This window comes from Podarcis pityusensis (genome assembly GCF_964106645.2).
Source record: "Podarcis pityusensis genome assembly, chromosome: 11".
In the NCBI taxonomy this organism is placed as follows: Eukaryota; Metazoa; Chordata; class Lepidosauria; order Squamata; family Lacertidae; genus Podarcis; species Podarcis pityusensis.
Genome location: NC_138036.1, coordinates 30,736,711 through 30,757,282, shown reverse-complemented (window position 1 = coordinate 30,757,282; position 20,572 = coordinate 30,736,711). Strand labels below are relative to the sequence as shown.

The window sequence follows — 20,572 nt, the reverse complement described above, 5'->3', positions numbered from 1 at the left end:
GAAGCTGGAAGAAAAGCTGCAAACTGGAAAGGGACAGAGAGAGGAAGAGAGATAAGACATGCCTGGTCTCTGTTGGGATCCAAGGATGTGAGTATGGGAGAAGCAAGACTTTCTTGGGGTGTTAATGCTTTGAACCCCTCCATCGTGGGTTCAGGTTGTATATATGTGTAAACAAACATATATCATAAAGACAACACAGTCGCCACGGTCCCTCATTCCAAGGAAACCAAACCCCAGTGGCTGGGGAAACCCAGCCGGATGGGCAGGATATAAATAATAAATTATTATTTATTATTTACTTCCCCAGCCACTAGGGTTTGGTTTCCTTGGAATGAGGGACAGTGGAGACTGTGTTGAATAAACGTGAATAACTGGAATAAAATATTGGGGTGGGGGGAAGGCAGGTAAGCCCTGTCTCGCATAATCAATCACAAGATGCGCACATGCATACATTTGAATGACAATGCTCATTAACTGGGGGGGGACAGGCAGACCCCCTCAAATATTTTATGGGTGGGCCCCTGGGCCCCTACGAGTTGGCTCCTATTGTTCTAAACGTCTTAGTTTCTTTAAATACCAGTTGTTTAAATTGTCTTTTTTGTGGACATGTTTTGTTTGGTGTTTCGTGGACATGTTTCTATTTGACCATCATGGAACAACTCCGAATTTAAGAGAGTCAGGACAATTACCCAACACCTGAGTGAGGGAAAGAACCACCTCTCTCCCTCCCTCCGTCCCCCCACCCCCTGTCAGGTATGTGAGCTATTCCTCGCAAGAACACCTGGTTTCAAGGACGCCAAGATGACGCGGCAGCCTCGGCGAAGTTCACCCCACACTTTTTGTGTGCCAGTCTCGTCCCGGCATCCCGAACAAGACGCCGAGAGCAGAGCTCCTCTTCCTCCCGACGGAGCCTTGTCCCTTTAAATGCGCTCTCTCCCCTCCAAGCGCTTGCAGGAACAACCTGTTTGCCGCCGGCAGGTGAGTATCAGGTGAAGAGGTCACATCCCCGCGCGCGGCATTCCCGCTCTACTACTCCCTTGGCCATTCCGGGGCCCCATTCCGGGCCCCGCCCCCAGGCTAGGAATGGGAAGGCGCTGGGCCAATAGGGTTGCGCCGTGCGCGCATTCCGAGCCGCTCAGTCCCGAGCGAGCTTGGCTGGTTTCGAGGGAGCGGGGAACTCCTCACCCCGCCCCCTCCCTTTCAACCCCCCAGGTGTGCCGGCAGTGCGCATGCTCCTCTCGGGTGTGGCGCTCCCCCGCTCGCTCTTGGCTGCGGGGAGAAGGAGGAGGAGGCGGAGTTGGAGGAAGAGATGCGAGTTCTTGAGGGGAGAGCGAGGCGCGCAGCAGGTTGCAGTTCATCGGCGAGCCAAGGTGCGCTTTTCTTTGGTGGGGAGCTGTTTGGGTGAGTCCAAAACGTGATAGGTGTAGGCTTTTTCAAGAGGGGGGTGGGAAAACTATACTCTGAATGACTTTGCTCAGGCTTAGTAGTGATTTCAGGTGGGATATCTCGTTTATGCTTGCGAGTCCCAAGCCAGGGCTTAAGCCGTTCAGCCTTGCTGCGTGGGCTGAGATTGTGAGGTTAACCCAAATCGCTCTGGATGGAGCCAGCTCTTTCAGGTTACCTGGAGTTGGCTATTGTGAGGGAGCTTTATTTTGTGGTGGGTGGGGAAGAAAGGGGGAAGACAGCCATGCTTCTCTAGTCCCCCCCCCCGCTCCACTTCCCCCTTAAAACTTTACAGGACGCTTTTCCGAAACTTAAAACTTTACAGGACACTCATTTGCGATTTATTCCTCCAGGTGGCTGAGATTTAATTTTCCTCCATATAACTGAGATTTAATTTCTTGCCGCAGCTGCCTCTTCGTCGTTCTCATGCAAAGTCTGCGGTCGTTATCGAAATATATTAATTTATCGACCCTGAACTTTATTTTGGTTAAGTGGCATGAATGTTGTTGGTCTAATATGATTCGCTCAAAGACACGTCCAGTTTTAAATGAGCACTGCTCATCGACCAGGTGCTTAAGCCTCCCTGATCCTTACGAATTCTTGTTTGTTCTTTTGTCTATCATTTAGGAATTAGCTTGCTTTCACTCTGAGCCGTGTTTCTTGAAAGTGTGGTTGTAAACAAGGCAGTGAGTCTGGCAGGTCTTTAGAGCCCTAGGTGGCAAACTTTTATACTGTATTCTAAATTCAAAGCCTAATCTCACTTACCTGGGAGTAATTTACCTGTTGATTTCAATAGGATTTCTCAGTAGACATGGTTAGATTACTGTTAATCTGCAGGAATTAATATGGAATTTTACACTGGCTAAAGCACATTAAAATCCACTCTCTCCCCCCCCCCCCTGCTATTTCCTTGTTCTCTGCTCCAATTCAGTTTTATCTCGAGGGCATCTTTTTAAATAGGTGGCCTGAGGGCATAAATGATTTTCTTTAATTGTTTGACTTTTCTGTTCTCTCATTTCCTAAGGCTGTAATTCTATGCACACTTTTACTTAAGTGTAAATCCCTATGAATCCAATGGGTCTTGCTTCTTTGCAAATGTCTGTAGGGTTGTGCTGCGAGTTTGTTATGTTGAAGAACATGCTTTAATTGGTTTTTGCTATACAGTAGATGGGTTCATGTTAAAGGCTACTGGTTCTGTATGCCAAGCAGAGAACTAGGACACTCTGGTAAGTTAGAGGACTCCTGCAAGTGCGTCATCAAGCATTGCACGTTCTGAACAATGCACTGGGAGGTTGGATAAGTTTGACGTCTTGGCCAAGGGTGGACTCTGATCAGTCAAATGCTTGGAAACTGGTTTCACATAGACTTGTCACAGAATTAAATAATAGCATGTGTAAGTGCAGGCTGGTAGAATGGGTTGAAATTGTAAGCATTATCAGTGTTGAGATCTGGTTGAAGTTTTTCCAATTTTGTGCAAAGACATGACACACAGTTTTAGTTAACAAAATGAATACATTATATTTTTAAAAGGGGGTTTTCTCATTCTTGCATGTTGGTTTCCAGTACATTCCTAAATTAAGAGGGCGATTGCTTCAGAATGTGGGACTGCAATTAGGTGGAATATTATAGTAATATGTATCTATACCACATTTTTCAAGTTGCGTAGATCGATAGCCAGAACACACAGTAGGTGGATCTGCTTCCCATGCTTTGTATGTATGTTTGTTAAGCCAAATGTGATTTTGTGTGTGTTGGACTTTCCAGTGTCCTGGAATAGGTTTGTTCAGAAATTAATCCCATTTAGTTCAATGGAACCTGCTCCCTGGGAAGTGTGTTTTGGATTGTAGCGTAAATCATGAAATGTAGGGATGATCTGAGCATAGATCATGTTTGCAAATGTTCATGTTTAAAAACTGAAGAGAGCTCGGTCCTACATTTATAATATAGCAATGTGGAATGCTAAAAAGAAATACTGGTGTGCAGTGTGGCATTATATAGAGAACACAAATGCCCCTGCGTGAAATGCCCCTGATCCATCACATAAAACATATAAAGTGTGTGGTTTGTTTTTTAACCATAATATGCAAACAGCTTGGAAGTGCCCACAACTTGAGTGCTTTCTTTACATTCCCCTCTTTGTCCAGACAGGAGCAACAACTTACAAACCACAAGCCTTGGGCTAGCATGACGTCTGAACCAGTACTCTGTCGGTTGTTTTTCCCAAACAAACCATGATAACATCATGGTGAATTTAGAGAGAAGCAAACAAGAATCTCTGGTTCAAACTTCAGGGTAAGCCAAAGCTTGTGGTTTGTTGTCACAGCTGGCCAGAGTGGGTTGTGAAATGGAAGTGCATAATAATCTGTATGGACAAGCCTGCAACTCATGAACAGTATGGTTTAAACCAACCATGCACCATAGCTTAACATTACATGAAAACACGGCCATTGAGCATATGTGTAGACCTGCCATCTCACCTAAAATGAACAAGGGAGCTGCTGTCTGGGAGCAAGATAAAAGGATGTATCTTTAAAAGTTTGAATTGGATTGAAGAGTATTGACCAAATCTATTTTCAATAGATGGAATCAATTTAATTATATTAAAAGGAATGAATGAGGAAACTAATTATGAGAATTGGAGAGGGGGTGCCTCAGTTTATATTGTATCCATAAGCTGCAGTCCTGTGCATACTTATATAGGTGCAAGACCATTTACCAAGTATAACATACTTCCTTGTAAACACACTTGGGATTTCCTGTAAATTTAGATGGAACATAAATAGTTGCCCCTGTATCATACATGGTAAACAGGGATGGTACTTGCATGTGCGTGTGTGTCCTCAAAGTCCCCTCATGCTGCTGAAATTAGGGTTTAAGGCAGCATTGTAGCTGATATGACTGGTTGCAGAGCATGGTTTGTTATGGGGTGTGTTTGTGTGCCTGCGATGGTTTAACCAATTTGTAAATGTGCCTGCGGGTCAAAAAATGTGGCGACCCCTTATAGAACATAAATCATTCTGTCTCTAATGTCTACATCTACTTTGCTGAAAAGAGTTGTCCTGTTATTGTAATTTAGAAACTTACCACTGCATATTGGTGTGTATAACTATTGATGGTTTGGTTATGGTTGACTTGATATTCTAAGTTGAGTTTCTTTTCCCCCCATTTCTTCTTATAGATTTAAATTCTTACAGCTAAACAGTCCAGAGCTTCCACTATGTCATCGAGGCCATTTGAAAGTCCGCCGCCTTATCGACCCGATGAATTGTAAATATCTGTTTTTCTTTTCTCCGGGCTAGTTCAAATTATTGTTGATAACTAGTGTACACTGTTAAAGATAAGAATTCTGGCAGCTCCCAACATTAATTGTATAAACAGTAGATGCAGTTTATGCTAGCTACTTTGTCACTAAAACAATACATATTTTGAAAATTAAATTATATAATGGTTGTAACCATAAAGCAGACACCATTTTAAAGCTCAACATAGGTACTCTATGTGTGTGGACGTACACTTCCTATTGAGAATCAAGGGCATAAGGGGGGTAGACTATCCTGCCCCTGCTATAAATTGTACAGCCTTAGAATAGAGAGAGCATTGTTAAATCCACTGTATATATGGAGAGATTTCAAAATGGTTGTGACAATACAATGGTGGGAGAGGTTAGCTGATTGATGGTGAAAATAAGTTTCCTTGGCAAGCAGGTTTGTGGATTTCATAGCAAACTCAAGTCTTGCTGAAACTGAGTCCCTATTTTATTTTATTTATCACATTTACATACCACCTTTATCTTCCAAGGAACTCAAGGTGGTGTGCATGGTTCTCTTCCTTTCCATTTCCTCCTAACAACGCTGTGAGGTAGGTTAGGCTAAGAGATGGTAACTGGCCCAAGGTCACCCAGTGAGCTGCATGGCTGAATGGGGATTTGAACCCTGGTCTCCCAGGTCATAGTTCAACATTCTAACCATTATGTCATGCAACTGAGTGGCTTAAAAAAAAAAAAGTACACTCTAGCTACAGAATGCATCTAGCCCATCGTCTTCAGATTGGCTTATCCAATCATCCCTCTTCTTAAAACACAGCTTAAGTTTAGTAGAAGGCTGCTGGAATGCAAATATAATCTGTGCAGATCTGTTAGCCCACAGTACCTAGGAATTGTGACCATAAGGTGGAAATAAATTCTGTGTTTAAATCTGGTAAGACTTGTCTCCATGTAAGGTGCTTAAGGTCAAGGAGTCATTGCTTAATGTGATAACAGTACTGTCAATCTTTGCTGTTTCTGCATATTGCGACTGGTGAAGGTTTCAACACCTGCACTTTTTGTGTTTAAAAACGTGTATGTTTTCTGGCAGGAGATATTTACTGAATAACTGAATATTTAATAATGTGCAAAGAATTGTCTGCTTTCCAGCCTTGTGAGCTGGAGGTTTGACTGTACTTTCCTACTGACTGGAATGTTGCATTGGAAATGACTGGCAAAAGTACAATTTACTTACTGACAGAGAGGAAGTTCATGGGGGAAGGATGGTTTTTCTGTGCCGATTGTGATAGCATGTGTCAGCCTCCCACAATCTGGGGAACCTTGAGTGTTTACTGGGGCTGATGGGTTTCCAAAACACCTGGACTGCACTTGGTCAAGAAAGGGTGGTCCACAGAGGCCTTTGTTTTCTTGCCCACATGAGTGACTGGGAAGATTCATCAAATTCTGTTTCTATGTTAGTGGACAGGACTAGTTTGGAAAATGTGCTTGACCAGTCTTCAGCTACTATAGTTTGGTAATGTGATGCTTTTCTCAATCCAGTGCAATGACGTCATTAAGCCTGTGATGGCATTCCTATGGGCATGCTTGTTCCTACAGGTCATTCCAACCTGTGGGCTTTGCCTCTCATAAACTTAAATACAGAAGGAACTTCACATTGGCATTATGGCTGAAGATGTATGCTTCTTTTAGAAAGCATCCAGCTTCCCTCCCAAATACCACCCTACCTATTACCGTATTTATGTGAATCTAATGCACCAGTGAATCTAATCTGCACCCTAATTTTTGCGATGTAATTTCTCCAAAAAAGGTCACGTTACATTTGAGCAAATATGGTAATTGATTTTCACTTGCTACAGAGATGACAATGGGATGATCTGTGGGACAGATTTTTTTATAACAGGTTTTTATAAAATTCTGAAAGATTGTAATTTTCTTATAAACTGCTATATTACAATCATATTCTTGTATGTACCGTATTTTTCGCCCTATAGGACGCACTTTTTCCCCTCCAAAAATGAAGGGGAAATCTGGGTGCGTCCTATGGGGCGAATGCAGGCTTTCGCTGAAGCTTGGAGAGCGAGAGGGGTCGGTGCGCACCGACCCGTCTCGCTCTCCAGGCTTCAGGAAGACATCCGCAGCCTAGGCAGCCCTGCAGGAGGTCCCGCAGGGATGTCTAGGCTGCGGATAGCAGCCTGCTTCCCAGAGCATCGGGCGCCCTGAAAGCAGAGCTCCCGGCGCTTCGGGAACACATCCGCAGCCTAGACAGCCCTGCAGGAGGTCCCGCAGGGCTCCCCATGCTGCGGATAGCAGCCTGCTGCCCGGCGGGCGGGGCGCCCTGAAGCAGAGCGCCCCGTGCGCCGGACAGACATCCGCAGCGTGGGGAGCCCTGCAGGAGTTCCCCGCAGGGCTCCCCATGCTGCGGATAGCAGCCTGCCGCCCGGCGGGCGAGGCGCCCTGAAGCAGAGCGCCCCTCGCGCTGGGCAGACATCGGCCAGCCCCACAAGCTCGGGGGACAACAGGGAGGCGCAGCGCCGTCATCCCGCTGTTCCTCGACCTTGTTCGGTTTCCCCTACCTGCTTTTGGGGGGGAAATAAAGGGGAAAAAATTTCCTTTATTTCCCCCCAAAAAAACTAGGTGCGTCCTATGGGACGGAGCGTCCTATGGGACGAAAAATACGGTAATCTTCATTAATGAAAGGTCTTTTGCCATATTTTTGTTAGAAGGTGCTTTTGTGGTTGTTTCTCTCTCTGCAATAGTGTTAAAGAATAGGAGATGTTAGAAAATTCAGTATAAATGGCTTTTCAGTATTTTTAAGCTAATGCAGGTGAACGTCGTCACAAGATACAAAACTCACGCCATGTCAATTATAAAATTGTCTTGTGGCATTTTAGAGGTTGCTTTCATTTTTAAAATACAGTAGGAAAGGGTAATCACCTGTTCCTGTATTTAAAAAGGGACAGTACTTTCTCATTTCCCAACCACTTGGAGGCATTTTGCATTCAAGCGGTATATAACTTGTATGAAATAAAATACATTTTGGGGTTTTTAACTCACTCACACATACAATATGCAATAAATCTGGCTTACCTGAAAGAGTTTATTGCACCCATACCTGTGTTCATAAATGTGGGAGGGGAAATCTCTTTCCTCTGCCCCACAACCCACTTGTAGTCTTATTATGGGCAGAAAAATGCCACTTGTCGTACTTTGTATTCAGTTACATGTGCTCAAATGTAAAACCAACAGGCAGAAAATCCATCCATGGCATGTGGAGGACTCTACCCTTCTGCAAGCAGCTGTCCAGCTGTGTGCTCCCAACTCTTTCTGCTCAGCGCTAATCAGGGCTGAGTGTGCAAGTGCCCCACTTCGCAGCACTATGGAGTGCCCAGCATGGGAACTCCTGTTGCCCTCCAGCCCATGCCACTTATAGAGAGATGGTGAACACCTGTTCTGTGGAACAGACAGCGACAGAGGCTCAAGCACCAAGAGGTGTGCTGGAGAGGGAGAATGAAGCTTGATTCCAAGAGGTGGGAGAGGTTGCTGAAATGAAAGCTACAGAGCTGTGTTGGTGGAGGGGAGAGGAAGGTGCAGCAGGGGCCCACTCCCCATAAGCTCAGAAGCAGGGTAGGGGGTGATCTGAATGGTGTTCTGCCCCATCAGAGATGTTCATTTCATCCATCCTGCTCCTTTTCCAGCATTTAGAAAGTGACCAGTATGCAAGGAGCCATCACCACTGTTTACTGCAAGGTGTATGTGTACACACATACAACCCCTACTCCACCCCATCCCAGTCAGTTTTGGCTAGCCAGGCAGCAGCAACTTATGGCTGAGCACAAGCAAGTTATGTAAGCTTTTAGAAAGTGGGTCAGACTCACCCTCTGCAGAGTCCTTTGAACATGCAGCTGGAATGGGAGATGGATGCCAACCCTTGTGCAGGCTCTTGCTTGCCATATATTGAGTGTAGTGTCAGACAAAGACCCTGTCTTCCAAGGGTAGGATTCGGACAACAAATTTTGGATTGACTACTAAGGCCAGTCAAAGTTTGTGAAATGCTGTACAGAATACATGCATACCATATAATGTATATTTCAAACATGGCAGATGTAATTCTTTATTGTAATTGATAAGTGTAAACAGTTTTATTATTACTTGCTGATGTTTAATTTTAGTGTTTACTATCGGATTCTAATGCATTATTGCATACTACTTTATTTGGTATAAGTTGTTTATTTTAAACAACTTTTTGTGACTTGGTATATAATATCTGATTGTTACTATTTATGTTTGATGTTTTATTATTACTTTTGTGTTTGTTGGAAGCTACCCAGAGTGGCTGGGTAACCCAGCCAGATGGGCAAGGTATAAATATAATAATAATAATAATAATAATAATAATAATTAATAATAATAATGCTGTATTCTATTATAAAAGACAGTAATTAAATGATTTTCAGAGGTATCTAGGGAAATTAATATTTCATATTTTAATAGCGGTTCATAATAAGGTGTGTGTTTTTTTGGATTTTTGCAGCAAACCTTCACACTATGTACCAAGCAATAATGCGTATGGTGGTGAATTCCATTCTCAGCCAATGTACTCTCAGCCTGCATATTCCTACTATCCGGAAGAGGAAGTTCAACACTTCTACAAATGGTCGTCCCCTCCAGGAATAATCAAGATCATGTCGGTTCTCATAATAGTGATGTCCATTGGCATCTTTGCATGTGTTGCATCCACGTTGGCTTGGGACATGGATATGTATGGAACTGGCCTGGGAACTGGTCTGGGAACTGGTATGGGAACTGGCTATGGCTATGGTATGGGATCTGGCTACGGCTATGGTAGCTCCCTTGGTGGCTTTGGAAGTTCTTATGGCTATGGCTATGGAGGAAATTATATTGATCCACGAGGAGCAAAAGGCTTCATCATTGCAATGGCAGCTTTTTGCTTTATTGCTGGATTAGTGGTTTTTGTAACGGGCGTTACCAAGACTAGCATAGCCAGGTCAAGGATGTATTACCTCCTCCTGATAATAGGAAGCTCCATCTTCCTCTTTTTGGTATTTATCGCGGCCATTGTATATACACTAGCAGTGAACCCAACTGCACAAGCTTCTGGATCGATGTACCACAATCAGATTTATGCCATGTGCAGCTCCTTTTACAATCCTACAACCACTGGAGTCTTTGTGAATCAGTACTTGTATCACTACTGTGTGGTGGAACCTCAGGAGGTATGTAGATGCGATAATTAAGAAATTCAAAATGCAAAATACTAGTTGTATTTCAGTCCTGAATCAAATGGTGTGCTGAATAATAATGCTAAAACTAGTTTTGTAATTGAGCTATTATTGATTAGCTTATACTGGTGGCTATTTAGCTAACCTTGGGAAGCTTTTGCAAGAATGTGATTATTCTCTCTTTTTTAATACTGTCTATACTGCTCTAGAGAGGATTCAGATGATTAATTGGAGGCCTAGACCTAGTGAGTAGGGGTTATCCTATGTAGATTCAGGGTTTCAACATGGCTTGACTGGTTTTATTTACTGGAGTCGCATTGCACCTCTAAATCTTGAGTTCAGATCTATGTATCCTGGTTTAAGCTCTACTTGAATTATTGAAACACTTGTTAGGAAGCAGCTGGAGCCTACAAACCCTGCTAATCCTTTTAGCTGTTCCTTTTATGGGTTTGTCTATGTTGATCCTTAATTGAATAACCTGTGCTAGCTGTCCTGGGCAATTATGTTCATGGACAGTAACTCAACTCTGCAGACATATTGAATGGTCTTGGAGAAATTTCAATTCTCCATTTGTTTGTTTGTTTAAAAAAATCAATCGGTCACCACCTAGGATTTTTGCAAAAATCTCAAGGGGATTAATAAAAATAATTTTAAGTGAAAGTATGGGGCTGCTAAATAGCTGCAGTCATATTTTTTTGATTGCAAGAATGCAATTATTTGCTTCTGCCCAAGGAAGTTAAAGGCTAAGCATGAAAAATTTTGCTCAAATCCCTCTCCCACTCCCCCTGGCAACAGCCTGATCTGAAAACATTTTTCTCACAAGAAAGTTCTGCTCAGCCTTGCCTTCCAATTAAGAAAATTTTGCAGAAGTGAATGTGAAGGAAATGGCTCTTTGTTTCTTTTCTGCCCTACGATACACAAAAGTAGGCTGAAGGCTGAAATAAAGATGGGCCCCTATCATGGGGAGCTAGTTCAGAACTGGCAGAACAGGAGCCAACCAATCAAAGTATGAGCTTATGTCAGATGACCTCCCCCCAATTATTTGAGAATTGCTTCTTGCAGTAGCCGACAAGTCGCTGCTGCTTACCAGGAGGAAGAATTGTGAGGGGCACGACAGCAGCGATGTTAGCACAGTGCAAACACACCAGCAGGAGCACTTCTGTAGCTCCACTGGTGCTGCCACCTTGCCCCTCCCACTGTTCTCCTGAGAAACAGGGTGAGTGCCTCTGCTCCACCATGCCATCTGCAACTGGTTTCTTGCTTTGCTGTTGATAATTGGGAACCTGTTCCTGAGCACAAAAAAGACTTTTAAAAAAGATCACATGTATTCATATACTGTGGATTTTGCCAGTAAAGCACAGGCAGGTGTGGATTCATACTTCTCAGTTAATGAGATTGCCCTAGGACACCTTATTTTTAAGCACTAGGTTCACCTAATTGAGCTAAGCATTTCTTTAAAAAAAAAAAAAAAAAAAAAGACTGTTAGAAAGGCAGGTATCTCTAAATTATCCTTTACCTTTCATTATTCCTTTCTTAATCCTATGAAAGTCTGAGTTTCTGAATATAGAGTATATCAAGTTTGAGGAATGGCTTGCCTAAATAAGTGTAAGGAATTTCTACCTGCATTGAGATCCCGAGTAATTTACGATGCACTTTGCATACCAAGTCCTGTCATAATCAGTTTTTGCAACAATCTTATGAGGTGGGCCACCATTTTAACTATTCTGTTAAGTGCAGTTAAGTAACCATGGCTAAAAGAGTAAGTTGCTTAAGACCAATGTGTTTCTGTCTCATTGTTACTTGTAGTTTTGAAAGGAATAGATAGTCGAATTTAAGACTTATCTTTGTTCTGATTTGTTGCATTTTAAAACTCCTATTGATCTGTTCCTTTCCTAGGCTATTGCCATTGTATTGGCCTTCCTCCTTGTTGTAGCTTTTGCCATAATAATATTCTTTGCAGCAAGAACCCGAAGTAAAATGAATTACTATGGCAAAGTGAATATCCTGTGGGACCACGTAAAAAGTTATGAAGAGGCTCCCAATGTAGAAGAGTGGGTAAGTTATGTTTTAATATTTTATTTTGAAATTTTTGTCTTCAATAATTGTGAGTCTGCATTAAAGATTATATATGTGCATTAGTGACTACAATTCTGAAGAATCATTAAGTTTAGTGATTATATGAAGTTGTGTTTTTTAAAAACCCACCTCCTAAGCATTATTTCTTGAGGCAGCAGGGTTCATTCTTGATAGGAGTCTAGGGAAGACAACATGTTTTTATCTCTTTGTTGCACAATGGTTGTGCTGGATAGGTTTGTAGCATGTAAAATTGCAGTTTGCACTCAGAATGAACAACTAAATGAGTTGTTCACTACGGGTGTGGTGTGTTCTGGGTAGAGAAAAATATCCCAGGTCATATACAGTCCAGAATTGGCCCTTGGATTGTGTTTTGCTGGTGCTGTTTACAAAGTCTAAATGCTCTTTTGGAATATAAATACTAAGAATTTTCAATGTAACTTCAGGTAATTTGAGAGGTGGTAGTACAACATTTGAGATAACGATGCAAATGTTATAAATGCAAGGCTGAGCATTTAAAATACCTGCACTGTAATATAAAAAGCAACCCACCTCCTTATGCTGGAGGTGCTTAATTAACTAGGAAAATGACTCAGTTTAATGCCTGCTCTTTTATGAGTACAGTATTCACTGTGCACTTTGATATTTTATGACTTGCACATGACACGGACTTCGTTTGTCCTTTATCCATCAGGCCAGTGTAAAGGGACTGACTGCTTCATATAGTGCCTTACATGATATGAAGCAAATGTTTCGGTGAGACAGTTTCGGGGCGTGTTCTTTACTAGCTAATGAACTTGTTTACTCATGTTTCACTCTGCCAGGGGAAGCGCGGGTGAAAAAAAAACCCTGAGCCAAATAACAAATCCCAGTGAATAACTATACAGTACCTGTAGCTTTTTGTCTTTACCAGAGATCAGATATCCCAAGCAGAAAATTATGGCTAACTTCTGATATTTGAGGTGGCTTTTTGTGAAGAACTACATTAACACTTTAGAGGAAATCTCTACTGTTTTAATGGCGGGGGAGTTCTGAGGTTCACTTATATGTAACTGAATTTTTTAAAAAATGACACTTTGTTCAGGTGCACCCAGAAAATCCACAATGACCAATTTAGAATTATCCAGATAAAGTACTAAATACTCACGGAGCCTTTTATACTGCATGTTCCAAGCTCTGCAACTTGTTACAGCCTAGAACTGTGGTTGACCAGAGTTATTAATAGATCAAGCAGAAAGTAGTGGGATTGGATGTATATTGCCTTTTCGATGTCCTGGAAATGGTCAAGGTCAACCATGACTTGAGAGTAACGTATTAGCAACACTGCTCATTCATGCTTAACCAGGTGTGGCTGACTTGTGGTCCTCTAGATATTGCTCAAGTAAAACTCACATCAGCCGCAGTCATAATTACAATTGAAAAGGAATGGGGGGGGGGGAATTCAGCAACATCTGGAGACAACAGCTTAGCCATCTCCAAAAACTATGAAAATCTGTCATAGTTACTGTTGTCGAGTAGTATATTCAATGCCTTATCTAGCGCTCTGTATATCCAAGTTGTAAAGCCAGGTTAGGTGGGCTGTCACAGCTTTTAGAGTGCACATAAAAACACTCTTATATCACCATACTTCAAATGGTAATTAGAAACAGTTGTAGCATTCTCTCATTTTGTGGCGGCGGGGGGGGGAGGTTTAAAAAAAGTCTTCCTCTTCACATTTTGTAATGTAGTCGTACCTTGGAAGTCAAACAGAATCCGTTCCAGGGGTCCGTTCGACTTCCAAAACGTTCGAAAACCAAATCGCAGCTTCTCATTGGCTGCAGGAAGCTCCTGCAGCCAATCAGAAGCCATGGAAGCCCTGTCAGATGTTTGGGTTCTGAAATAACATTCACAAACCGGAACAACACTTTCGGGTTTGCGGCGTTTAGGAGGCAAAACGTCTGAGTTCCAGGGCGTTCGGGATCCGAGGTACCACGGTAAAGGTAAAGGACCCCTGACAGTTAAGTCCAGTTGCAGATGACTGGGGTTGCGGCGCTCATCTTGCTTTACAGGCCGAGGGAGCTGGCGTTTGTCCACAGACAGTTTTCCAGGTCATGTGGCCAGCATGACTAAGCCACTTCTGGCGCAACAGAACACCGAAACCAGAGCAGTGCATGGAAACACCATTTACCTTCCCGCTGGAGCGGTACCTATTTATCTACTTGCACTGTTTGGCATGATTTCAAACTGCTAGGTTGGCAGGAGCTGGGACCGAGCAATGGGAGCTCACTCCGGGGTGGGGATTCGAACCGCCAACCTTCTGGTCGGCAAGCCCAAGAGGCTCAGTGGTTTAGACCACAATGCCACCTGTGTCCCTTACCATTGTACAATATATCAACCTAAAATGAAATACATGATTAGGTTTCTGAGATACATGGATGAGTGTTTGGATACATCCACATGTCAGAAAACCGATAACCTACCTTTTACTTTGGCATATGCTGATTTTGACCTAGTTTTGGCAGTAATCATAAACTAGACGTGCAGGGGAAATGAGGGTATCAAGCTTCCCGGGACTTGCATAACATTCCTCTGTGCAGGATGTACCATGTGCAGTAACACCACCAATACTGGGCCAGTTTCTGTAATGGCAAACCATGGTTTTGCGTTGCATGAGCAAGCCTCAGGCTTGCATGCACCCTCCCCTTTTTACCATGTTCCACTTAATAAGTTTCTTTCAGGATTGCAGCCAATCATGACTTGCTTTTGCATATTTAACAGCAAACTATATTTGCCATAACTCAGGAAGTGTCAGGAAGAGGTGTGAGCATATATGTAAATACAGGCTTCATTCCTGCATTGCTAAACCATAGTTTGTCTTGTATATTTATTGAATTGATGGGATCAGCAGGACTTCCGGAGTTGATTATTCAGTGCCTCGGTGTCTTACCACAACCATTATATATGTCCTCAGGCTTACTTTACACAGTAAATAGACAAACTTGGGTTTACAACCAAGCATATTCTCAACTGGGAGTTGCAGCCAATCATGGATGATACATGTGTTTGCATTCAGACTTCATATTTTAGGTGTGCCCTTTTAAATATAATGCGAACCACCATACTCTGGTATCTGCCTGTTCTTCATCACTCTTTAAAACTAGAGGTCATGCATGGATTTCAGTTATGCCAAACAAGAGGATGACTTGCTGCAGCTCTTATAACTTAGGGAAATAGTCTTGTTTACCATGATTTGCACGTTCTCTTTTCTTTTATGCCGTAGTTCCCACAAGAATCCTGCTTCCAGCTAACATGCTAATATGTGCAATCACTTTAGGTGAATTTAGGCAGTTGAAAATTTTCTAGTCTCCGCCATAGGGAAAATCGTTTGGTTCTCATGTAGTACTGATTCTTTACATGCTGGGTCAACAAACCAGCTAAACTAAATAAGTGAGTTCCTTTGACCTTAAGTCAATAGGCTGAAATTTGTGCCATTCCAGTTCTCAGGGTTAAATGGTTACTGGAGCTATTCCTTGAAAAAGGGTTGTTGTGTTAATTGGACAGCTATCTTTCGTTTGTGGTGTGTGGAAAGTAGATTAAGTTTGAAAAGAATACAATGACTGGGTACATAAGTGAAAATAGTGCTTTCCTAGAAACATTAGTAAAGAAAGAGCTGTAGCTCCATGATGGAGCCACCCGCCTTACATTCAGACTGTCTTACATTCAGACTGCAGAAGGCTCTTCGCAAGCCCTGCATAGGAGGTCCCAACAATCATCATCTGGCATCATTGTGATATCAGGTGATTGACCAGTGAGTGACTCTACCCATCCCTCTCCTTTGCCCCACAAGGGGAGAGATAAGGAGCAGATTTTGTCCAGCACGCTTAGTCTACTTGGTCATGATGGCCAGAATGGGAATTCCTTGCTCAGCATAATCCGCTTAGTCCGTACTCTGTTGGCTTTCCACTGTAGGCAGACCACCTTTTCCAGCTTGGTTTTTGTTTTTCTCTCCTCTGGTGTCCTGCATTATGCATTGCCATTGTTTTGGCTTTGTTATTGTATATGCCTTTAAAAAAACCAACAGCATTAATCACCTTTAACACGGTGTGTCCAAGGTAGAGAGAAAGAATAAGAAATTCAGTATAAATTAAAATGAGTATGAGCTGTCCTCCAGCACAGTTTGTGTTTTGGAAAGATGAAATTATTTCATCTGGAATGTCGCACTTCTCCCCCTCCTTTTCCCTCTTAAGTAGCTGCTTCTGTGCTCTGGAAAACATAGCTGACAAAGCTATGCTATGGCTGTGAAGAGATGTAGGCTTTCAGCAACTCTTTATGAAGTTTTTAACCTCTGGAGAACTTGGAGCCAAAAGCTTTTTGTCATATTAGTTCTACATAGAGCAAACTGTGGAAGAATGCCATTTTTTTTGGGGGGGGGGAATACCTTTCCCCTTAAACACTCTTAACAAATATCCATGTAAAGTTTGAAAAACCAGTCAAACTGCTCTTTCCCTCCCTCCTTCCTCTGCCCAAAAGAGATCGTGAGATGAAGACACATAGCACTCCATATCTAATACTGAATATCAGATGGAATTTGAGAAGAAAGTAGTCCCTTTGTGAAAGTAGTTACACCCAGCCTCTTGGATGGGGTTGTTGTTGGTATCCCTCTGTCTCGAGAGACAATGGATTGTGCCTCCATGGGTGAAGGCAAACTGCTCTGTTAGTAGCATGGAAGTGACCTTCCTGAGGTGCAAGCCTAGGTAGTGTGTATGGAGGTCTTGGGCTGCCCAGATGACAAGACCCCCCTCTCCTGATGTGGTCCAAAGGAGCAGCAACAACAACAACAACAAATTTTATTATTTGTACTTCACCCATCTGACTGGGTTGCCATAGCCACTCTGGGCAGATTCCAACAAATATAAAAGCATAATAACACCAGACTTAATGCTTCCCTATGCATTTGGCACCAGCTTGGCTGCAGGGGTCACTGGAAAGAGGTGTACAAGGCGCCACCTTAGGGACTCCACTCCGGATTTCTGTAAGGTTTACTCCTTTGCCTTTTCTTCTCCCAAGGCAGTGGAGGTTTTGACTGTATACTCACAGAACAAATGTCTATGCACACCATTTTACAAAATGCTGAGATTAGAACCATGGTGCTTTCTATTGTGGTATCCAGATACTGGCAGGGAATATTTTGCCCCATTGGTTAAACTGCAAAATCAGCCCCATGCAGCTTTGAAGCCAGTATGAATTTGATAAAACCCTGTAACTCAGGGGTGGAAAATATCAGCCTGTGTATCAGCCAGATGTAGCCCCAGGATCCTCCTCATTTGCATCATAAGCATCCCCTTCTTGCTGCACCCCTGCCCTCCAGCTATCAGGCTTGAAAAAAAAGCCTTCATTTATATACAATTGTCCCCTGGGGTGGCCATTGTAAACCTTTCCTTCCCCAGCCAGGACCCCCTGTGCTGCAATTAGGCTTGAAAGACTTCCAAACAACAGAAGCCTAATTGTGATGTAGGAGAGGGGCTTTCTCTCCCCCGCCCTCCAGGCAGAGCTTGGGAGGAGAGTTAACCCTTCATTCCCCAACTGTGATCCCAGAAAATCCCTGCTTGCAGGTACGAGTGAAATAAGGTTTCCTTTCCATGCTAATTGTTGTTTGGGGTTTGTTACTTTAAAAGCTTTTAAAAGCACTCTTTTTTAAAAAAGCATGTGTGAGCAGGGGGTGGGGTAGCCACACCCCACTTTTGGCATGCAGCCCTCCTCCCCCAAGTTAGACAACAGGAAATGCAGCTTTTGAGCTGAAGAAGGCTCCTCGCCAATACTTAGCCATCAATCTCTTGTGGTCAGAGCTGCTCCAATTCATGCAGAGAAATTTCTTAAAAGAGAATTACGTGTGTTCTGTGTCTCTCTTCTGTGCACTCCATATGTAACTTCTGCCCCACCTCAGAATGGCACGACTGGAATTATTTAGCAAGATGTCACAGCTGCCCCCACCCACACTGTTTTTATATCATGGTGCCATATAGTTAGAATTGTTTTTACAAATTCTGCCACCTTGGGCTGAACATTCCTGAGACTGGGTGATTTGTTCATGCATCAGCATGGAAACTGACCTGGATGGCTCTGGATTGATATCCTGGGTCTTGCCTTCAGCCAAGCATGCCTGGGGGTCGGAGCCGCCTCATGGGAAGCTCTTTGAACTGAGAAGTTGGCTGATAAGAAAGCCAGTCACTCAAGGGAGAGGCACTTGGATTCTTCTCTGGGTAGCCTGCTTTGGGTGAGGTCAATGAGGGTGTAGAGAGCTGAGCCTTGCTCCCTTGGTGATAGCTTGTTGCTGACAGGTGAAATTGTGGCTCTCATTGAAAGCTTTTTCTACTGGCTGACTTGGTTTGTGTATTTAAGCTTGCTTAAGCTTTTAATTAGCCAGTTATGTTTTGATGTCTGAGTTATTCCTGGACTGCTGTGTTTGTTTGTTTGTTTGTTTTTCATTTTCGTGCGATAGTTGTTTATATGGATTTTTTTTAATGAACCTTAATGTTACCATGTGTGCATTTCATCACCTGCTGTTGTTCTACAGCAGAGAAGGTGACTAAATGCCTGTATTTTCCTGATGAGTCAAGAAAGGGGATTCCCCAGTGGGAAGCTCTCGGGTGTTCTTGGTGTGGGATACTGGGAATTCTCAGGCTCCATCAACAGGCATGCAAAAATCACTGCAATAGGTCCAATTCAAGTAAACAGTTGTGGTAGCAGGAACCGGTACAATGAGTCCTGCTAGAACAATGGGTCTCCCCCCCCCCCGTCTCCTACCCCTGGGCACCCGGGTGCCCCCCAAACAGCTCTGGGAGAACCTCAGAACAGTACACAAGGGGCAGGCAATAGCATTTGTCCTAGTAAGCAGAAATGCTTGTGCTGACGAGCAGACATAATAGTGAGATGTTGAATTCAAGTTCAGCATTTGTTCCAGTTGTAGTCCCATGTGTGAGGGGCTGTTGAGAATGACTTCTAGAAAGGTGTCTCATCTCGGATCTCTTCACCTGTGGGTCAGACTAAGAAGACATGATCACTATGCACCCCATTCTGCAAGTCTCACTTGCACATTGCTGTATGCACCAAAGAAGGGACAGGAATGTGCATTACCTGTTTGGTTTCCCCACTGCAGCAACCCCCTAAACCCCTATTCAGGAAGCTGTCACCTGCACACGCACAACAGCTGTTGAACTGTGGTTTAAGTTAGTAAATTGGATGGAAGCTGGTATGAGGCATTAAACAGCAGTATTTCTCAAACCCCTACAGGATAGATATTCATAGTGGCTAATGTCATGCGTACACAGTTTCAAACACCAGCAATGGGAGCGCACTGGAGCCAGAGTGAATCTGTACAAAGCCTTATTCTCAACATGCACATTTGAGGCAGGCTTCGTTTGGTGCGAAATTTTGGCATTTGAAAAATGCATAATTCTCCCTTGAGTGTAGTTGCTTATTATAACCTCTTTGGGCAGAGAGAGCTGGCAGGCAACCTGTTCTTTAGTGCTGCATTGTGGGTTCAGCTCTCTACTGTGGAGTCTAATCCTTTCTTTAAATACACATTTTGTGCCATTTTAGAATCTGAAATGCAGCCAATTAAAAGCCGAGAGAAGTATTCTGCTCTGGGATGACGGTATCCTGTTCAGTGTTACGTGTTTATCTTAACACATGTATGTCCTTCCAGGTGAAGAACATAAATCCGGAGCCAGTAATACCTACCCCTGTAGCTGACTATACAGATCGAGTTGCCAGTTCTGTGGGTTACTCAGTTTCTGAAGTTCCTGTACAACAGATCTATAATGACAATAGCTACAGAGCTACTCCGTAAGTATAAATGTTCCTGTTTTTTTTCTAATTGAATGGACACAATGCAATAGAAAGACCACACAGGATCGATATTAAGCAATTCAAAGCAGGTTGTGATATCATTTTCTCCTGCCACCCCCCCCCCCTTTCGGAACATTAATCAGTTACTAAGATTCCTGTTGACAAAACTGTAACACTGACCTGCAGTTGAAAGGGGTGGGGGGCAGTAACAGCGGCAGATTCAGGGGAGTGCGACTGGTTCACCTGCACTGGGTGCTGAATTTTGGCATTACACAGGGTCCTACTGAAATTTGAAAGCCCAAATTCTGACACTGGCAGTGATCCCAGGATCTGAATTACACCTTTGTTTTGGATCATGGATTAGTTTAGGTGAACAGCTGGCAGATAGGTTAACTAGCTAGGTTGAGGATGGGGTGAAGGGTGGTTGTTTTAAGCTTTTCTTATGTGAAGTTCTCCAGCCTAGAGGGGATAGGAAAACTTCAATAAATAAATAACACTTGGATCTGACCTGTCCAGAGAGTTAAGAGACTAGGGTGTTTGAAAAAAAGAAAAAAAGGATACTGTTGATCTTCATCTCGTAGCTACTTATCACTTTGTCATATACAGGATTTATTTGTTACAGTGTTCACTTGGGATGTGCATAGCTTTGTGGGGTCCCCCCCCCCAATATTCTGAGGTAAAAGCAAGGCTGGAGCCTGAGTGGGTATACTTTTCAAGGTATGCAGAC

General features: G+C 43.1%; 1 protein-coding gene across 3 annotated transcripts in view; it reads left to right on the top strand.

Moving 5' to 3' along the window:
- The first annotated feature begins 957 nt into the window (after positions 1-957).
- Positions 958-20,572, top strand: part of OCLN (occludin) — a 30,710-nt gene continuing 11,095 nt past the window's right edge. The window contains exons 1-5 of one of the 3 annotated variants that reach the window (XM_080972828.1): positions 958-978; positions 4,622-4,710; positions 9,237-9,939; positions 11,842-12,000; positions 19,703-19,842. In XM_080972828.1, the coding sequence (XP_080828954.1) occupies positions 4,661-4,710; positions 9,237-9,939; positions 11,842-12,000; positions 19,703-19,842 (1,052 nt within the window). In that variant the 5' untranslated portion in view covers positions 958-978; positions 4,622-4,660. Of the gene's footprint in view, positions 979-1,210; positions 1,402-4,621; positions 4,711-9,236; positions 9,940-11,841; positions 12,001-19,702; positions 19,843-20,572 lie in introns of those variants that run through there. The other 2 variants (XM_080972826.1, XM_080972827.1) reach the window with 2 other exon arrangements.